The 19,212-nt window shown below is 35.0% G+C and overlaps 1 protein-coding gene, 1 long non-coding RNA gene and 2 pseudogenes across 2 annotated transcripts; 1 reads left to right on the plus strand and 3 right to left on the minus strand.

Annotated features, from left to right (window-relative positions):
* The first annotated feature begins 475 nt into the window (after positions 1 to 475).
* LOC120209719 lies at positions 476 to 2,682 on the plus strand (annotated as a pseudogene).
* Positions 2,683 to 3,832: 1,150 nt separating this feature from the next.
* Positions 3,833 to 5,364, minus strand: LOC120209721 (fibrillin protein 5 homolog). Its single transcript, XM_039208650.1, has 6 exons — positions 5,066 to 5,364; positions 4,865 to 4,980; positions 4,665 to 4,787; positions 4,338 to 4,382; positions 4,181 to 4,254; positions 3,833 to 4,102 (listed from the first exon to the last, which is right to left on the minus strand). Exons 1-6 carry the CDS (start codon positions 5,310 to 5,312, stop codon positions 4,000 to 4,002), a joined length of 708 nt encoding a protein of 235 aa, XP_039064581.1. The 5' UTR covers positions 5,313 to 5,364; the 3' UTR covers positions 3,833 to 3,999.
* A 3,162-nt stretch (positions 5,365 to 8,526) lies between these two features.
* Positions 8,527 to 11,975, minus strand: LOC120209722. The gene is made up of 7 exons (XR_005524431.1): positions 11,763 to 11,975; positions 11,331 to 11,360; positions 10,735 to 10,833; positions 9,578 to 9,702; positions 9,157 to 9,464; positions 8,979 to 9,033; positions 8,527 to 8,824 (listed from the first exon to the last, which is right to left on the minus strand). It is a non-coding gene; the product is annotated as an uncharacterized LOC120209722 (long non-coding RNA).
* Positions 11,976 to 15,969: 3,994 nt separating this feature from the next.
* Positions 15,970 to 18,018, minus strand: LOC120209723 (annotated as a pseudogene).
* Between the last annotated feature and the right edge of the window lie 1,194 nt (positions 18,019 to 19,212).

Genomic DNA, 19,212 nt, shown 5'->3' on the forward strand with positions numbered 1-19,212 from the left:
TTTTAAAATTTAATAAAAATATTAAATTGAAAATTGAAAATATTTTTTTAATAAAAATATTATTTCTTTATCAAATAGATAAATTTTTCATACAAGATCAATATAAAATTTTGATAATAAACTCTAACACACATTATAGTATCGTATTTGTGTCAAATTATCGATTTATCATCTCTAAATGATGATTTAATTCAAAATATTGAACGATTGAGAATTAAAATTAAAATTAAATGAAGAGATTAACAAACAAGAAGACATTTTTTTTTGAGAATATATTAATAATTTTATATATACTTGATTAAACTTATAACCAATTCAACCAGAATTGACATTATCTAAAGGTTGATCCAAATTAAAAATCAATCGATTCGACAAACAAATGACAATCGAATGACGCATTCGCCACTCTACTCATGTGGTAGATAATATCGCCTTCCTTTCTTTTCAATCCCTCTCTACATTTGGGTCTGCACTACCACTTCAGCAGGAAGCAGAGAGAAAAAAAAATATAAAAGCGTCGTCGTTTAGTTGCTCCTTCTTCTTCTTCTCGGAACATCCTCATTCTTTTCTTATCCAGATAAATCTGCTATCTTTCCTTTCATTTTACTTTCAAGTACACTGATCTGTAGATTCTGATGTTTTCACGATGGTGGAATTGAGATCTAGAATTCTAAAGGTTTTTATAGACTTCGAGTTAGCTTAATCTGCTTCTCTTTGGATCTGGATTTTTACTTTTCTAGTTAGCTTGATGCCTTGATCTGCTTTCTATAGTTCTTGTGAGAACTTTTTTTTACTTTATTTTGAAATTGATCTTCCTATTTGTTCTTTATTATAGATTAATGCTTTTATTGTGTGAATTTAATGCTTCTCCAAAGCTTTAGCGTAAGAAAAGCCTCTAATCTTGATCTTTGTTTCAATATGTTGTTCATCGAGTCATAGAGTATAGCTCGCTTATATGCTCCTGAAATGAATGTTGCCTACCATTTGAATTGATTGTACTTGGTTGCGCAACTACGGTGTATTTTCTGTATTTGAAGAGATGAATGCTGGCGTAAGCGTTTCTGGCTCTTTTTTAAAAGAGAAAACATGACTTGATTTGCCGAAGACTTTAATTTTTAATTGTTTAGATTATTTGAAGGGCCTTAGATTCCCGGTTGACAAATTATTTTGTTATACTCACTATCTCAGTTATTTTTGTAGTATTGCAAAAGATGGCCGATACTGAGGATATTCAACCCCTCGTCTGTGACAATGGAACCGGAATGGTGAAGGTTAGTTGATTCATAGACCTGAGTTGTGTTCTCCGTTATTGCCTATTTCATTATGGAGATTCTGCTACTTTGTTGTGGTTGATATGACTATGTTTATCACGCAGGCTGGTTTTGCTGGTGATGATGCTCCCAGGGCAGTTTTTCCCAGTATTGTCGGTCCACCCCGACACATTGGGGTCATGGTTGGGATGGGTCAGATGCCTATGTAGGAGATGAAGCACAATCTAAAAGAGGTATTATTACTTTGAAATATCCCATTGAGCATGGTATTGTCAGCAAATGGGATGATATGGAAAAGATCTGGCATCATACATTCTACAATGAGCTTGTTGCTCCTGAGGAGCATCCTGCTTCTCACGGAGGCACCTCTCAATCCCAAAGCCAATAGAGAAAAGATGATTCAGATCATGTTTGAGACCTTCAATGTACCTGCCATGTATGTTGCTATCCAGGCTGTTCTCATTGTATGCCAGTGGTCGTACAACGGGTTGTTCAAATAGAGACCTTACTGAGTTTCACACTTTTTTTTTATTGATTATTCAATAATCAAGCTGAGACCTTGGAACAGGTAATGTGCTGGATTCTGGTGATGGTGTTTCTCACACTGTGCCAATCTATGAGGGGTATGCCCTTCCTCATGCCATCCTCCGTCTAGACCTTGATGGCCGTGATCTTACCGATGCATGGATGAAGATTCTTACTGAGAGAGGTTACATGTTCACCACCACTGCTGAACGGGAAATTGTCCGTGACATGAAGGAGAAGCTTGCATATATGGCCCTGGACTACGAGCAGGAACTGGAAACTGCCAAGAGCAGCTCTTCTGTTGAGAAGAACTATGAGTTGCCTGATGGACAAGTCATTACTATCGGAGCTGAGAGGTTTCGCTGTCCTGAAGTCCACTTCCAGCCATCTCTCATCGGGATGGAAGCTGCTGGAATCCATGAAACTACCTACAACTCCATCATGATGTGTGATGTGGATATCAGGAAGGATCTCTATGGCAACATTGTGCTTAGCGGCGGCTCGACTATGTTCCCAGGTATTGCAGACCGTATGAGCAAGGAGATCACTGCCCTTGTTCCAAGCAGCATGAAGATCAAGGTTGTTGCTCCACCAGAGAGGAAGTACAGTGTTTGGATTGGAGGATCTATCTTGGCATCACTCAGCACCTTCCAGCAGGTGAAATATTTTTGCTCATATTTGGTTCATGCTTTCCTTTTCCTGTAAGTTGGCTGTCCAAGACTGACATTCTTCCTTTACCTGTTGCATCAGATGTGGATTTCCAAGGGCGAGTATGATGAGTCTGGTCCATCCATTGTCAACAGGAAGTGCTTCTAAGTTGTCTGCAAGTGATTTGACGGTGAGTTACATTTAATGTTTAGTTGGTTTCTCGTGTCCTGTGTCAAGTGAGCTCAAAGTCTGGTTTATGTGGGGAAATGGATGTAAGCCGTTTGTCTGTTATGACTTGTGAATCCCGCTGGTGTCACTGTGATAGAGATGATGGCCTTCTGGGGGTGGTGGTGGGCAGGACAATTGGTGCTTTCTTTTCATCTTTTCAATGCATCTTTCAACCATGTTTGTAGCCGGAGAGTGAGTGTGATGCTTCTTTATTATATTTTCTCAAATTTTCATATTCAAATTAAAATTTAGAACATTAATGTTAATAGCTGTTGTATGAACAAAATTAAAAGTTGATGCAGAAATTATATTTGAACTCGGTTTTGAAGTCTTGATGTGAACCTTTTTCTCCTAATTGTGAAGAACGTGGTTTGTTTTAATGCATGCGTTAGAATGAGAATTATGTCAGCTTAGTTGTGATTAATTATTGTTATGGACATTGAAGCCAATGATTGAAAGATGGGTATGCCAGGCCTGAGTGACAGTTATTTAATGACAGCATGTTCCACATTGTAAGTGTATTGTATGGTTGAATATAGAAATGGTAATGGGTCAGAATATCTGTAAATTTTGAATTATTTGAATTCAAATTTATAAATTTATCAAAGTTTTTTAATCTACTTTTTATCTGCAAACCATTTGAATATTAGTATTTGAACTTGTATTAAAATTGAACATTGCTATCCGTCAAATATTAAAGTTCGGGGCAAAATGATAGAATATATAAATTTTGGAACTAAAATTATATAGATATTTTTGTTTCAATTTTAACGTGATAATATTTTAATGGTTAAGAGTCCCTGTACTTTTGAAAAAAAAATGTAACCATCATATTTTTTTTCTTAATGTAATCTTCCAACTCATAAAACAAACTAAATGTGACATTTAATCAATGTTTTTTGTCGTTGATTGTTACAATACTAACGTAACAGTTTACGATACTGATATTATAATCCATCTGTCATGTTTGAGGACTATATTGATTTTTTTGACCTTTGATACGTTTTTGCCTATTTTAGTTCATGGAATAAATTGTAACTTTTAGAGAAATAATAACCTGTTTGTAACCAAATTAGTAATATCATTTGTATAATGAGAACAACAAGAGTAATTTTTCCTAGGAAAATGAATCAAAAGATTAATTAATCAACAATCACGATCAGATGAGAAACTCCAACAAAATCAAAGGCTAACAAAGTCGATGATGATGCTATTGGAAACTTAAGCCATCATCAGCAAGCGATGTTCCTTGGGAAAGCTGAAGTCTAGAGATCAACAACTTCAACTGCATTGATGCTTATGTATATAGATGGGATGCTACATAAAATCAGAAATTGATGTGTAGAGCTAGACTGTCTTGTTCAGATCTTTGTAAAATGAAGAGGTTCCCTTTGTCATCTCTTCCTATCCTCATCGTATCATCTACATATCTGCAGTTTCAAACTCAAGGAACAACCACCTCTCTCAAGTTTTACAATATTAATGAACTGCACTAGGTAGAAGGATACGTTATCTCCAGCCACCCCTCTGGATTGAAGATTCCAAGCAGCAGATCGTAATTTTTTGGAAACACGTTCATCAGCTATGGTTTCTCAAACAAATCAAAGCTTCAAGTTAGGATCAACTATGTTACATCACTTGGTGTAATAAATATCCTCAGCTTACCTGATCAGGAGTGATGGTTGAATTATCATAACGTATATCCACTCTCTGCAGAATTCCAAACAAGAACATCATGATCATGGTTTTTTGTATTTTGTGGCATTCATGAAAGAAAGAAAGAAAGGATTTGGATGCAATCTCGAAGGAAGCTTCGATTGTGAGCTTCCCATTCAACAATTTCAACCCTCTGGCATTGAATTTTATCACGTTAACTGCTTTGCTCTCCATTTTCCCATCACCAAATGCTAAAAGTTAGTAAAACCCGAATCCCATTACAAACACAGTTTCATATACACAAACACAATACACCTGAAATTTCTCAAGTAATACCTTTTGAATATCAATGGTCTGGAAAAACTCTCCCAGGGTGATGAAATCCCTCAACCCAAGCATTGTTCTCTTTGAACCCAAGATTGTAATAGAACTGTAAACAAGCTTCCAGCAACCACCTACCTTCATTCCATTTATAGAAACAAAACTGTAACTACATACCCTTCAGTTTATTCCCACAAAAAGAAATATGATTCCACCTTTTCTAGATTCAGGGTAGGATCCGGAGTTGGATTCTGGGATTCAAGCAGCTTCACCAGTGCTTCAATATCAGATTTCTTAGAAGATGCTACTCCGAAAATCCCTCTATTGATTCCTTGGAATACATACACAAAAGAAAACAACCCACTTTCAATATTCTAAGCTAAAAAAGAATGGGATGAAAGTGGCCGTGGTTATACCTTGGAGTTGCTGTAAGAGTTGAGATTTGAGGTGGGAAAGCGTATCTTCGCCGACTAAGCCAGCGTTGTTATCGGCGACTTTGGTGATAAAACCGGGGCTGAATCTATTGGTCGTAACCATTGGATGTATGTTTGAGATGAGGGTGTGAGGTTTGATGTTTTGTTTGGATGTGGATAGCCGAGGAAACAAGTGGGGAGGATGGGTTGAGGTGTGGATAAGCTTGTTGGAAATGAATGCATGAGACATTGGAGCAAACCAGGTTTGTTTCCTTTGAGCTTTGGTAATAAAATGAAGCCCACATTCATGGGGGGTATATAGTTCCAGTTGAGCTGGGATGGGATCAGATCTCTTTATCCATTTAGTTAAGAGAAAATCGCCTCAGTGACCAAAAATGCCTTATAATATATGATTTTAATCAACTTTTTTTGGATTTGCCAAAATGACCAACAAAATCGCAACGCGATCCCCAGAATCGCAAATCAGTTTCCAAAATCGCAACGCGATTCTTGAAAATCGCAATGCGATAGTACAAATTCGCATTGCGATTTTCCAGAATCGCAACGCGAATATGAAAATCGCAACGCGAACACATAAATCGCAACGTGTATCCGTAAATAGCAACGCGTATCCGTAAATCGCAATGCGTATCCGTAAATCGCAACGCGTATCCGTAAATCGCAACGATAATCCGTAAATCGCAACGAGAATCTGTAAATCGCAACGATAATCCGTAAATCGCAACGAGAATCTGTAAATCACAACACTGAAATTTTGGGTATATAACTACGCAACAGCAGCAAATCATAAACTAAATCCCTAAATCGCAACTCATTCCATCTCCATCTATCACTCTCTCCGGCGACATCCGTTCCTATATCCAACGACATCCTTCCCAATCCGGCAACAGGTTTTAGTTTCGCAGCTCGTCTGTTTAGTAAATTAATTTACAACCATGAAATCATCTAATGTTGATCATGTTTGGATAGATATGTGTTTTGGAGGGTCATGGGATAATGTTCATGGTGTTTTACAATATATGCCTTTACCCATGAATCTTCAACTAAAATTGTCTTTACAAAAGTTAACTTATGAAACTCTAATGCTACGTGTTTCACAAGATGATGTTACATTGTATGTTGTTGAACCTAGAAGTAGTATTGTTGGGTCAGTAGCGGGTAGTAATCAACTACAGAAGTTTATCGACAGACTTATGCCGAGATTGTCTACCCTATTCCACATCCTTCTGAGTGGGACATACCAGATGACTTACAAACAGTTTTGCCACCAGCCATGGACAGAAGGCTACCTGGCCGACCAAAAAGTCACGATCGTATACCGTCTAAGGGTGAAGAGAAGAAGAGATCGACATGTAGTCGGTGCAAGGAAAGTGGTCATACAAGGTTGACATGTGGATCACCAGTGCCATCACAATCATCTTTTCCTCTACCAAAATATGGATCCTCATCAAAATCCAAAGCTCATATGGTGTCAAGCAAAAGGCAATCATCTTTAAAATCCCAATCACAACTGGCTTCACCTTTTGGGACTGTTAACTTAGGTGATTTTTAAATGCAAACGTTGTATTATGTGGATTTTATGTGTGAACTTTTAACATTTTCAGTTGAATTAATGACTCAGGCCAACCATTTTGACTTAACCAACTCTTGTTATTCAGTTGTTATCACTTATTAGGCATGCATTTGACTATCGCAACACGGAAATTACAATCGCAACGAGAGAATCGCAATGCGAAATGAAAATCCCAACATGAAAATCGCAATGCGGAAATGAAAATCGCAATGCGAAATGAAAATCGCAATGCGAAATGAAAATCGCAACGAGAGAATCGCAATGCGGAAATGAAAATCGCAATGCGAAATGAAAATCGCATTGCGATTCTCTCGTTGCGATTTTCATTTCCGCATTGCGATTTTCATTTCGCATTGTGATTCTCTCGTTGCGATTTTCATTTCGCATTGCGATTTTCATTTCCGCATTGCGATAGTCATTTTTGCCTTCAACATAATGCAGATTGAAATCAACAAAATCAACCATTACATTTCAATCAATTAAACAAGCACAAATAAGAATTATGTTCGCATCAATTACACAAATCAACTTTTACAAATCATCTTTTACAAATCAATTAAACAATCAAAAAATAAGCAATAATTCTTATTTCCAATCATCTACTATTGAATCAACTTTTACAAATCAATTAAACAATCAAAAAACAATCAATTAAACTATTGAATCAACTTTTGCAGTCATACATCATTTTCACGCAGTTCACTTCTGAGATTAACCTGCAGAAATCAAACAATTGCTCAAACAACACTTTCTACACATCTAAAACCTACAAACAGCAAATTATTGAATTCTAGGTACTTAACCAAACATCATTTTGCAGCGATTTACGGATACGCGTTGCGATTTACGGATACACGTTGCGATTTACAGATACGCGTTGCGATTTATGTGTTCGCGTTGCGATTTTCATATTCGCGTTGCGATTCTGGAAAATCGCAATGCGAATTTGTACTATCGCATTGCGATTTTCAAGAATCGCGTTGCGATTTTGGAAACTGATTTGCGATTCTGGGGATCGCGTTGCGATTTTTATTTCGTGTTGCGATTTTGTTGGTCATTTTGGCAAATCCAAAAAAAGTTGATTAAAATCGTATATTATAAGGCATTTTTGGTCACTGAGGCGATTTTCTCTTTAGTTAATTTATAGGTTTGTGTTTAGGGTAAATCTATGATTTGCTACCTAAGCTTGTTTTTAAAGTTCAGTTTGAAACTTAAAAGTTTTTTTTTCCAATTAGATACTTGCACTTAGCTTTAAAGTTTATTTTGGTGCCTATTTAAAAAAAACAATTAGTACATGAATTTGACTTTTTAGTATTCACTTTTTAAAATCAATTTGAATTGAAAAAACCTAAGTTTAAGTGTTAATTTAAATAAAAAAAAATCAAGTACCTAGTCATACCAACAACAACAAAACAACTTATAATTTGAGATGTCTTTGTTTGTTCAAACATGAGATGCTTTTAAAACTCTCCAGTGTTAAAGAGAGAACATAAAGCGGTCTCTACTAGTCATTTAGGGATGGCTTCGTCCGTTCAACCATAAACAACCTAAACTGGAGTACTTCACTTTATTAAAAGACACGGAACTCCGTCCAAATTAAATGAGATGACTTTGTAAAAACATGAATACAATGGTTTACTAATAAAGCTAAACCTAGAAACAAGACAATTGATGGATACCCTCCAAGTAGATATGACAAGAATAAACTTAGATTATCAGGATAACCTAACATTATCATCTTGCATCCTATGTATCGAATAGTACATTCAATCAAAATTCATGATATTTGTTATTTTAGATATAGAAAAAACTTTTAATCACTCAAAATATCGAACAGTCTTCCCATATCAATAACTATTGATTTGTTGAGATTAGCCTCTTGTGGTTATTATTTTCCCTCTATCTTCATACATTACACGGTAAAGAAAATCTTCTTTTTTCTAAGCAAGAAAGTTAATCAAGAAACCATACAAATTAAGATATACACCTCTTCTTAGCCTATCCTTCTCTGAAGAAGAAATAAATTAATCATGAACCTCTTCTTAGCCTATCCTTCTCTGAGACCACTCGGCATCAGAGAACACCACAAACCTCATGACTTAGGATAGAGCATGGCATAGTGATTTGTATGCATCCACGCACTGCTTAAATTTCTCTTCGCCCATCTCCTGCATACAGCTCCACTAAATTAAGTACAAATTCACACACAATGACAGACCCAAAAAAATGTATATGATAAAACCATAGATTAAAATCCATAAAAAAATTGTTTGGATTTGGATGAGCAGCCAATAATTTTCTTTTTTGGAAATTCTAACCTACCTGCAAAGGACCTTGATGCTTATCAGGATGCCACTTCAAAGCTGATATGCGGAAGCTGCAACGACAATTTTAATGACTTTAGAATACATGCATGAAAAAGAACTGGAATAAGTGGGAAACATAAATACGTAATGTTTAATCTTCAAGATGACAGGCCTCTCAAATATCGAGTTCATACGCGTTCTTAACATCTTCAATCTTTAAGGGGCCTGTTTGAGGCAAACCAAGGATTTCTCTATCAGAACATGATCCTACAGAATATGGCTCATCATCCTCATCAGACTCGGCATCACTAGCACCCTCCCACCCTCTCGTTCTTTGATTTGTCCAGCCTGATTTTTCTCGCCACTCAAATCCAGATTCTGGATTCTTGAAAGAATGACCTTCCCCAGAAGACCAAGTATACCATTTGTTCCCAAATTTAGATTGGAAGATTCTCTCAGGATGATCAAATTCCTCAGAGAAACTCTCTCTTTTTTAACTTTCCTGGGCCATGTAACCAAGGACAATAAAGTTTTCAAATGCAGAAGCAAATTCTCCCATAAAGGAGGCATTTTTTCAAGTTTCATTTCGAGAAACAATAAAAGAAGGAAGCTCACTTTTAACTTTTTTTGTGGTTAGATTTCTGAACATGTTGTCCAGAAAACCTTGACCGCCGCTTCTTATCAGAACCATCTGAATCCTGGCCTTCTGTCCCCTCAAATTTCCATTTTGGAACTTCATCCTGGATAAAAGACAAAGGCATAACTTATATTATAATTTCAGGTACTAATGAAAAATGTAAGCTCAATCTTTTGGTACACTGTAACACAGAAGATACAAGGCATTCAGGTTTTATATACATCATTTGAGTCCAATGGTTTCCAGGTAAATAAATAAAAGTCTGGCTTTATGTACGTTTGAGTCAAACGTTTCTTGGTAAATAAAAAAAATTCAAGCTTTACATGCTTATTAAGTCCATTGAATTTTAAGAAAATTCAACTTACCATCACTCATCACAAAAACAACTGCAACCTCAGTTTTTCAAAGGCCTAACTTAAATCAAAAGCTTCTACTATACCTCAACACTAGATGCACACTTTATGGGAATATTCTATGAACCATAAACTTAAGAATTTTTATTAAAATATAAATGACAGAAATGCCAATAACGAAGACACTAAAACTAATTCCAAGGCTTGCACCTAAAATTGGAGTAAAACTATAGGTGTCAAAATATTTCCAAAATTGAATCATTGGTCCATTATTTCCAAAATATTTGAAAAACTCCTTAATAGATTAGAATAAGCAAATAAAATTGGAGTAAAACTATAGGTGTCAAACGGGAGAGTCGGGTTTGGTTTGAGTCACGTAACTTCAGTTAGGGAAGAAAATCGAGTTCCGCTCAGTTCAGGCTTAGGTTGTCTGGGGTTCAAATTGTTTAATTTTAAAGTAAAATCAGTTTAATGCAGGTTACAATTTTAGTTCATTCAGGTCAAAATCATCTCTGAATCAGGCTATTTTAGGTTCATTTGGATTGTTGACTTCTATGGTCAAATCAAGTTAGGTCAACTTCAGATTCCAGTAACTGGGAAGGTTTACAGGTTAGGGTTAAGTTTTGACAGCTCTAAACAAAAATGCATAAAACCAACAATAATTATATCACAATCTAACTACACATAATAACTATAATATAAACAATACATCAGGAAGACTGAAGTTCAAATCTTGAATAAGAACAGGGTTCTACATCAAGCAGGAGTCCAGAAATGTTTACCTGGAATGAAACCTTTGAGCAACCGCTATTATGGAGAAGATGTTTTAGAGCTGTCTTTGTGTCAGCACGCTTTTGATGTACTGTATATCTTATGTAGTTCTGCAATAATGTTTGAAATATCAGAGAGCTTCTCTCTTTTTCTTTTCTTAAAAAAGAAAGAACAAATAAAGTAGGAAGGAAACTGCCAGAAGATGACAAAAGAGTTCATAACAAAGCTACTTAGGTAGTATGAAATTAACAAATAGCAAAGTAATAAGCCATTAGAAGATGAGGTCCATCATCTGGTCAACATGAACATTCAAATAAATCATGGCGATTCCTGTCCTGAGATGTACAAGGTGTTTATTGCATTAAAGATTGCTAGGAATGTTCCTGGTCCAAATATAAGATAACTGTTTCGGCAATTGAGGTTGAAGAAAAGATCTAGAAATGGATAGTATAGCTCGAGCATACAGACTTGACCTGGAATTTAGTCTACTAAAAGTTCTGAAACGATTACCAATCTAAAGACATTCATATATGATATACTAGGAAGAAGATAATTAAAAGATGCATGCACTTAATTACACAAAATAGACTCCCAAAAAACTGCATACCTTAGTTGTTTGTTGTTTACTTCTTTCATCCTGCAAAAATAGGTTTAATTGCTAAGTTTTCTCATCAATGCAAGGCATATACAATTTATCCGACTTCCTAAACAAAACAAAACAAGAAAAGGTTGCAATTGATGGTGCTCCAGAGTGGGAAAAAGGGAGAAATACTTATTCACATAGAAGATGACTTAGTTTGATAAGAATCAAGAACAACCAATATGGGGCAAGAGGTTGAAAATAGCAGAAACTAACAACATTATTTTACATTAGCATTCAGAGAAAAGGACGTCATGCCACAAATTAAAGCTATTCAAGAACTTGAAATTTCAAAAATCCTATTTAAAGCTATTCAAACTCACCCACAGACAGCACTAAGCAGATGAGAATATTTATTTTTGTATAAACCGCAGAAAAAGGAAAGAAAATTGAACTGACAAAATTCCATTTGCTCTTCCATTTTTCACAGGTAACAGGCGTAGAATGAAACGAAGCAACGAGGGCAGCAGCAATTGTAGTGGTTGGTTTTGATGGTGACAAAGCTAGAAGCAATGAATTCTTGAGTAGCAACAAGTTTGGACATCTGGGTATCTGCATAATCGATGAAGTCAAGACAAAACCCGCTCTCTTCACGAATCGATACAGAGGGAGCTTTGGGTGGTAAAAAGAAAAGAATTTGCATCTCTCAAGAAGAAAGTAAGGATTTTTGGTGTTGGATTGGATCCTTTGTTGTTCATGGGCCATTGCAGAGCCCTATATAAGTAAACTCCCAATCCTACGACTCATATGATGTAACCCACCCACACGACCTAACCAATGTGCACTCTAGAATGGACTTGAACCAAGACGCAATAAATTGGATATTAGGTTTGGACTCCATGGATAAAACAATTGAGCTTATTGATCGAAACAAAAGGCCTGTTTGAGTTCAAAATTGAATCGATAGGGTTTTTCCCCCTAAAACCTTAAACGGGTTAATTATTTAAGGTATTGAGCTAAAATGGACTTGGATCAAGATGCACTAAATTGGATATTGAGCCCACATAGTTTCTAAAATAAAATCCATGTTGACCTCATACCCTAAATAATTAACTCGCTTGAGGTATTAGGCCAAAAAAAACTTGGATAGAGTCTCAACTCCTATGCGAAATGATGATCTCAACAATCCGGGATGGTCCGATAGGAACGATAGTTATTTTCTCTAAAAAAATTAATAGATTTTTTTTATGTATTTTCTATTAAAAAAATATTTTTGCTTTCATGAAATTTTATAAGTTTATCCCCTAAAATAAAATTATGTATATGTCCGTGTAACAATATTATATACATTGTCTCTAGGTTGATCCGACACCGTAAAAGTATAAGCTGTGATTCGGAAAAGCTACTTTGCTTATATTGAGCGTGTTGTTAGAATTATCCTTACCTAAGTATGCGTATCAAACTTTCGTATTTATTTGAATTGTACAGTAACTAAAGAATTGAAATAGTAAATTGAACCATATCATTGTAACCTTGGAAACTTAGTTGGAACACATGAAATAGGTTTGAGGGGTTTCAAAGACATAAACAATGGTTTTAAAAGGCTTAGGGAGATTATTATAGCTCATCATATCCATATTTTAATTTGATACATTGCTTTAAGAAAACATTATCTTTCATGTCAATATATGAAATGAATATTTTACATATAAGATAATCAAAGTTGAGTATGTTTGTATATTTAAAATACAAGTAATTTGTAGAAATATATTCAATGTTATTTATTTTACATTTTTATTCCAACAATACTACTCAAATATTTAATAATTATCAGGAAATAGTAGGTTTGTATTCTTATCATTAATTTAAAAAACGAAGCGATCCTTACCCAAGTCAGCCAGGAATGGCAACTACGTGGCTCACAACTACACGAAGGGATGAGGCAATCAGTTTTGAAAACCTCCAGATATTGAGAGGGTGGGGGATGAGAGTGAAGTTGGGGTTTGACATTTCTTTTTCGAAAAGAACCCTAGCTAATGCCAAACCCTCAAGGAGCTCCCACCAACAATCCCAATGCCTCGTCAGTCTCAAAGTCGTGATCATCAGGACATACAGTATCCATCTCTACTATATGTGTATCTTTGTTAGACTGATGAGTTTCCTTGCATATGTTGCTGTTTTAGATTTCTGTTGTGATGAATAAATGAAAGAAATGTTTTCTCTCTCTTGTGTTTTTGGTGTTCGAGTTGAATATGTATTCATATTCTTACTTCACTCGGACCGAATAAACTTGTTCTCATCAAATCTAAATCAAATACCAAACTAATAGATCTTGTAAACTTTACTTCCAAATCCAAATCTAGCTGAAGATTAAAGTAACCAACGGAAATATTTACAAATGATTAAAGGCTAAAGATTTTAGATCCAAACTGAAAAATCAATTTGGTAAAAAAATAAAAAAGGAATCTATGTTGAGGATTTTAAATATTTTGACTTTTTTTAATTTAAAATATTCCTCGTTGATAACAAATGTTGAATCTGGTCATTCAATATCGTTTATGTGAAACCTAGTGCATCATGTCTGAAACTTATCACGGAAGAAAGAAAGAAAACGTAAAAGAAGAAAAAGACACAAAAAAGAGAATGAAGCGGCGGCGTTACGAAAAAAGAAAGAACGACGAATAAAACAAAGAAAGAATTAGAATATTATAAAAAACCCTAAAATCTATTATATATAAGGATATTATTGTAACTATCTTAGAGCGAGTTAGTTCAGGTCCACCATAAATTTGACTTCAATCTGATCTTAATCACCTCTTTTGCACAATCCACTGCTCCCACCCATCTAATTCTAAAAAGAATCTATTTGAGATACTTTGAGAAGAAGTAGAAAATTTTGAGAATGTCTGAAGTTCAATATGACTGATGATAAATCAGTCATAAACTAAGGGAGCACATAAGAAAAGTTAATCTATGATATCACAATTGAAGGAATAAAAATGTATGACATCCTCCAAGAAAATGTACTAATTGGAAAATTTTCCAAATCATGATCTTACTACAAAAGTTTTCTAAAGCAGAAGTTAGACATTTCTTTCGAGGAACTAATCTATCACATGAAAGATGAGGAAATTTATCATCTTAAAGATGAAAATTTTATCACTATGGTGAATTATCTTTTAAAGCTAACTTTAGGTATTGTTTTTAAAAAATTGAAAGTCTAGATACTAAAATGGACTAAAGCTGATAGTTTAGGTACTAAATGTGTAATTTACCCTAAATTTGTAAATATTTATAATGTTAATGTGCTCATTGATTCTAATTTAAAAGACTTTTTTATAATCATATATGATATGCATATATATATATTTCTTCACATTTTTCATATACGATGTACAAATATCAAGGAGAGTTGAGGGGTTCAACTCGAACTTGAAAATTAATTCACTAATTAATAAAAATTTCAAGTTATTCAAGTCATATTTTATAACTCAAATCATTTAACAATGAATGCTCATACACCCGTAGCGCACAAACTCAAACTCAAGAGATAACAATAATATCTTAACTATTGAGATCGTTTAGTTCGTGCACATTAATTAAAGTATAAATAAAAAAGGAAATATATTATTTTTTTAGTTAATGTTATTCCTTCTTCAACCGAAAACAAGCAAAAGCCTTCCCATATTTGTTTTCCTTGTATCATTATAAAAGAGAGAAAATAAGAGACAGTCTGAAATTTTGAAGTGGATTCAACAATTTGATTAAGAAAGAATTTTATGATAGTAATTTCAACTTTTAAAGATAAAGAAGACACTGATAAGCAAACGATGACCAAGTGAATTTTGTTCGAGTTTTCTTCTTTGAAAGGAAATGTAAGAATCTTGAAACCCAAACTATAATGATGATTATTTATGATATTCTTTTGATACTTGGTAACATGGTATTGAATGTGTAATTTGAATCTTTTAAAATTACTAAAGAAGAGGTTTTGGAAATGAAGTTTTTTTCTGGGATAGACTCGCTCGATTGGGCATGATGGTTGATGAATCATGTGCCCTCTGTAATGGTGCTGCTGAGGCAAAGGATCACCTATATTTTGGGTGTTCTTTCTCTAGCACGATTTAGAGGAGGGTCCTGGATACCTATGGCTTGTAAAGGCCTATAGGTGGATGGGATTTCGAGCTGTTAAGAAGTTGAAATCGCTGTAATGCTTTCATTTATTTTGTCTAGTTCAAGAGAAATGAAAAAATCTTTGATAATCATGTGAGCAATGAGGATGTGTTTTTGAATCTATTAGGGAGATTGTTAGAATTAAAGCTAATGGTAAATGTTGATAGGATAAACTCTTCCCTTTGAACTGGATTTTCTGTAATAGATTCTATAATGAAATTAATTTATGTACCAGCAAGTTTTCGTTTTAAATGTTATAATAATAATGTCAACAAATCTCCTAATAAATTAATTTGTTGAGAATCCATGTTAGAAAAAGCTTAAAGAGAAAAAGGGGAGGAAAATGTGACATTAAATCAGTTATAAATTCTTCAAAAACTGATATTAAACATAAATTACTAGCTAATATAATATGGTTATTAATTGATCTTTTACCTAAAATTTCCTTTCAATTAGAGAATAACACCAACATTAATTAGTCAACAAAATTCTTTTACAGAGTATAGACTCGAGAAAGGCAAAGCAGCTTGGCAAACCCATAAAACAAAAACAAAATGGAGGGGAGAATGATTAATAGATTTAGAAACAGAATCAAAGAACATAGGTTTTGCGTAGATAACGATGGCCGAGGGTTGCTGCTACTAACTGCTGTTTCCTTTACCTGTGTTTGATCTTGAACAGGCAAACACCTCACGTTTTCAATGTTCTGTTCTTTGCTCTTTCCCCATAAACCACTGTAAAAGGCTTATCACTAACATGATTGCCCCCACAACACTACAAAAACATAACATATATCTCAAGAATTAAGCATCTCCTTCCAAAAGATGGTTAGGTAAAGGTGTTTAATCACCTTACCTTCCTAGGTTAATGGTCTCGCCTAAGAGGAGCACTGAGCCAAGAATTGTCATCACCAGATTCGATGGCGTCATCACTGCATGAAAAACTGGCCCTTTCTTTGATATCACCCACGCTTGCAAGTAGTACGCAACACCCGTCACGAAAATCCCCTATCGCAGATTCATGCAACCGGTAAACTATACGAATTTTCAGCTTAAACCATAAGAATATTCTGTGTTTGCTTACACAATAAACAACTGCGAGCAGCCTAAAATCCCAATCCAGCTTCCACTGCTGAGGATCTCTTTCCAAGGCAATAGCGACAAGAAATGACTGGACAGCACTCGACAGACACTGAATGCTCTTGAATGTAAGCTTGGAAGGGTAGCTTCTCAAAATTTGACCCTGTTTTGCCTCGTCAATTCCAAATGGGAAGTAATGCTAGCTAATACAAAAATGAACAAGAAAAAGAGGAAAGGTACCTGAAGTACAAGCCATAGGGCCCATCATATGCAAATGACCAGCAAGAGGAAACATCCAAGTATCCATTTTGAGGGAGAAGAAGCATGGCCATGGTGATGCCCATCATGTTGGAGAGGGAAAGAATGAAGATGGAAAGGAGGTTTCAAAACGGGACCTTTGAAAATAGAAAGAGTGACAACCCCAGCCATGCACACCACTATACCACCAACTTTTGCAATGTCAGGGACGCTCTTCACTCTCACCGTCCTGTTAAACCAATCACATGGTCATCCATGTTAGTATTAAAAAGGGTAAGATTCGAACCCTAAACATTAGGTCTAACCAGAATTAAATAATTAGAATATAAACCTTTTTATAATATTAATTATTGCGCTACTATGGAAAGGACATTTCACAAGCTATATTATTCGTTATCATTCTAGTAGGGGAAAGGTTATATACTTTTCAATCTATTTGTGCAAAATTAAAAATAAAACACTATAGTAATTATACATTTCTCTCATCACTTTTAGCCATTAATGATCTCCATCCATCACTTTGGGCAAAGTTCCTGCGGTACGAGTCTTGTTGCCAATGCCATAATCTCCCTTATACCACGAATGTTTTTCAAAGTATGAATTATCTATGTACATCCTTTTGTAAAATAAAAATGTAAAATGAAGACAAACCATAGTATTAAGTAAGACAGAAGGTAACTAAACATGCCTGATTAAAACTGCAAAGGCAAATGTTATGACGGGAATGCAATTAATGGTGGCAGCACCAAGACTTGCAGATGTGTAAATCAGAGCTACTCCGTAAATATTCAAAGTTAAGGTGATCCTGAATCCAAACCGAATCAATTATAAGAAGAAGAAAACATATAACTCTTAACGAAATTCATCGGAGATTTTGAAAGCATTTACGTACCCCAGCAAAGCAAGCATGAAAATCTTGCAGAAAGTCACTATTGAAAGTGGCTTCGCGTTTTTCCTGGAATAAGGAATAGATATGGGAAATTTTTAGTTTCTTAACTAATATGAATGTTTATGAAGAAAAGATAGTATTACCCTTCGAAAATCATTGCGAAAGGGAGCATGAAAATTGTTCCAGCAACTTGTCTGTAGAAGATGAACACAGATATGCTCATACCCATATTGAATACAGCCTTGGACAATAAGATCATGCCAGAAGAAAGAGCATGCACCAGAAAAGCCACAAAGAAAGGTTTCTTTGACCCCATTTGCTTTGACTATGATTAATTAAACTTGTAATAGAGCCCCTTTATCAACACCTTCAGGCTTCAACTACAAGTGTTTGACATCAATGTAGCATCCCCATTACCAAATACAGCATAGCAATACTAAGAAAGCATATGCTTTCTCTGTTGTAAATGAAATTATATGCACAAATTTCTTGTTAGTGGTTCATCATAATGGTGTCTTTTTATTTTATTTTATTTTGCTTTATTTCCACCTAAAGAAATAACCAACTGTTTCTGGCAACTACTTGGATTTCTTAATGTAAAATATTAGTGCTTAGAGATCAGCATAAACAACTTTTATAGGTCAACTCACACTGTTCCTTGTGACTTAACATATATTGGATGGAGTATAGCATGCACGAGCATGCAACATGTGATGGCTTAGCTTTGCTTATCAGCTTATGTTAGTTTGTAGCATAACTGCTTTCTGTTATAGATGTTATAGTTGTTAAACGGTTATCAATTTATGTTAGTTTGTAGCATAACTGCTTTCTGTTATAGCTGTTATAGTTGTTAAACGGTTACCACTTCATGTATAAAAAGAACGGTTGTATTACTTGTATTGCAATCAAGAAATAACATTTAGATCACGTTAATTGAGTTTTCCATTATGGTATCATTCGCTCAGTTGGTTCTGGGATAAGCTTCTTCTCCTCTTCTGCTACGTGTTACATCTTGGCAAGATTTCTAGATCCATCCTTGCAAGAACTGGTGTCATGGCGTTCAGCGGTTCTGGAAACATTCTTGGAGGTTAAGAATCATTAAGGCCTAGCAAGATGTTTACTAATAAACACGTAAACATCATGTTTGATGAAATGAATTTCCTTCGATGGAAGCAGCATGTCCTCTTAATAGTTAGAAGTCATCGGCTTGAGAGATTACTCACCGGTGATCTTAGCTCCCTTCCTGAGAAAATACTTGATGCAAACGACAATCTTGTAATCAATGAGGAATATGATGTGTTCGTGGCACAAGACTGTGCCTTGGCTTCATGGCTATTATCCACCATCAGTGATCATCTTTTTCCACAGTTCGTTGGTGCTGAAACTGCTACTGAGGTATGGGCTACAGTTCTTAAATTCTTTTCAAATCGATCGACTACAAGCATTATGAGCTTGCATTGTAAGTTACGATACATCAAGAAAGGAGATGAGAGCATGCGATCATACCTTA

Source organism: Hibiscus syriacus, unplaced genomic scaffold (assembly GCF_006381635.1).
Source record: "Hibiscus syriacus cultivar Baekdansim isolate YM2019G1 unplaced genomic scaffold, ASM638163v2 tig00019914_pilon, whole genome shotgun sequence".
Classification (NCBI taxonomy): Eukaryota; Viridiplantae; Streptophyta; class Magnoliopsida; order Malvales; family Malvaceae; genus Hibiscus; species Hibiscus syriacus.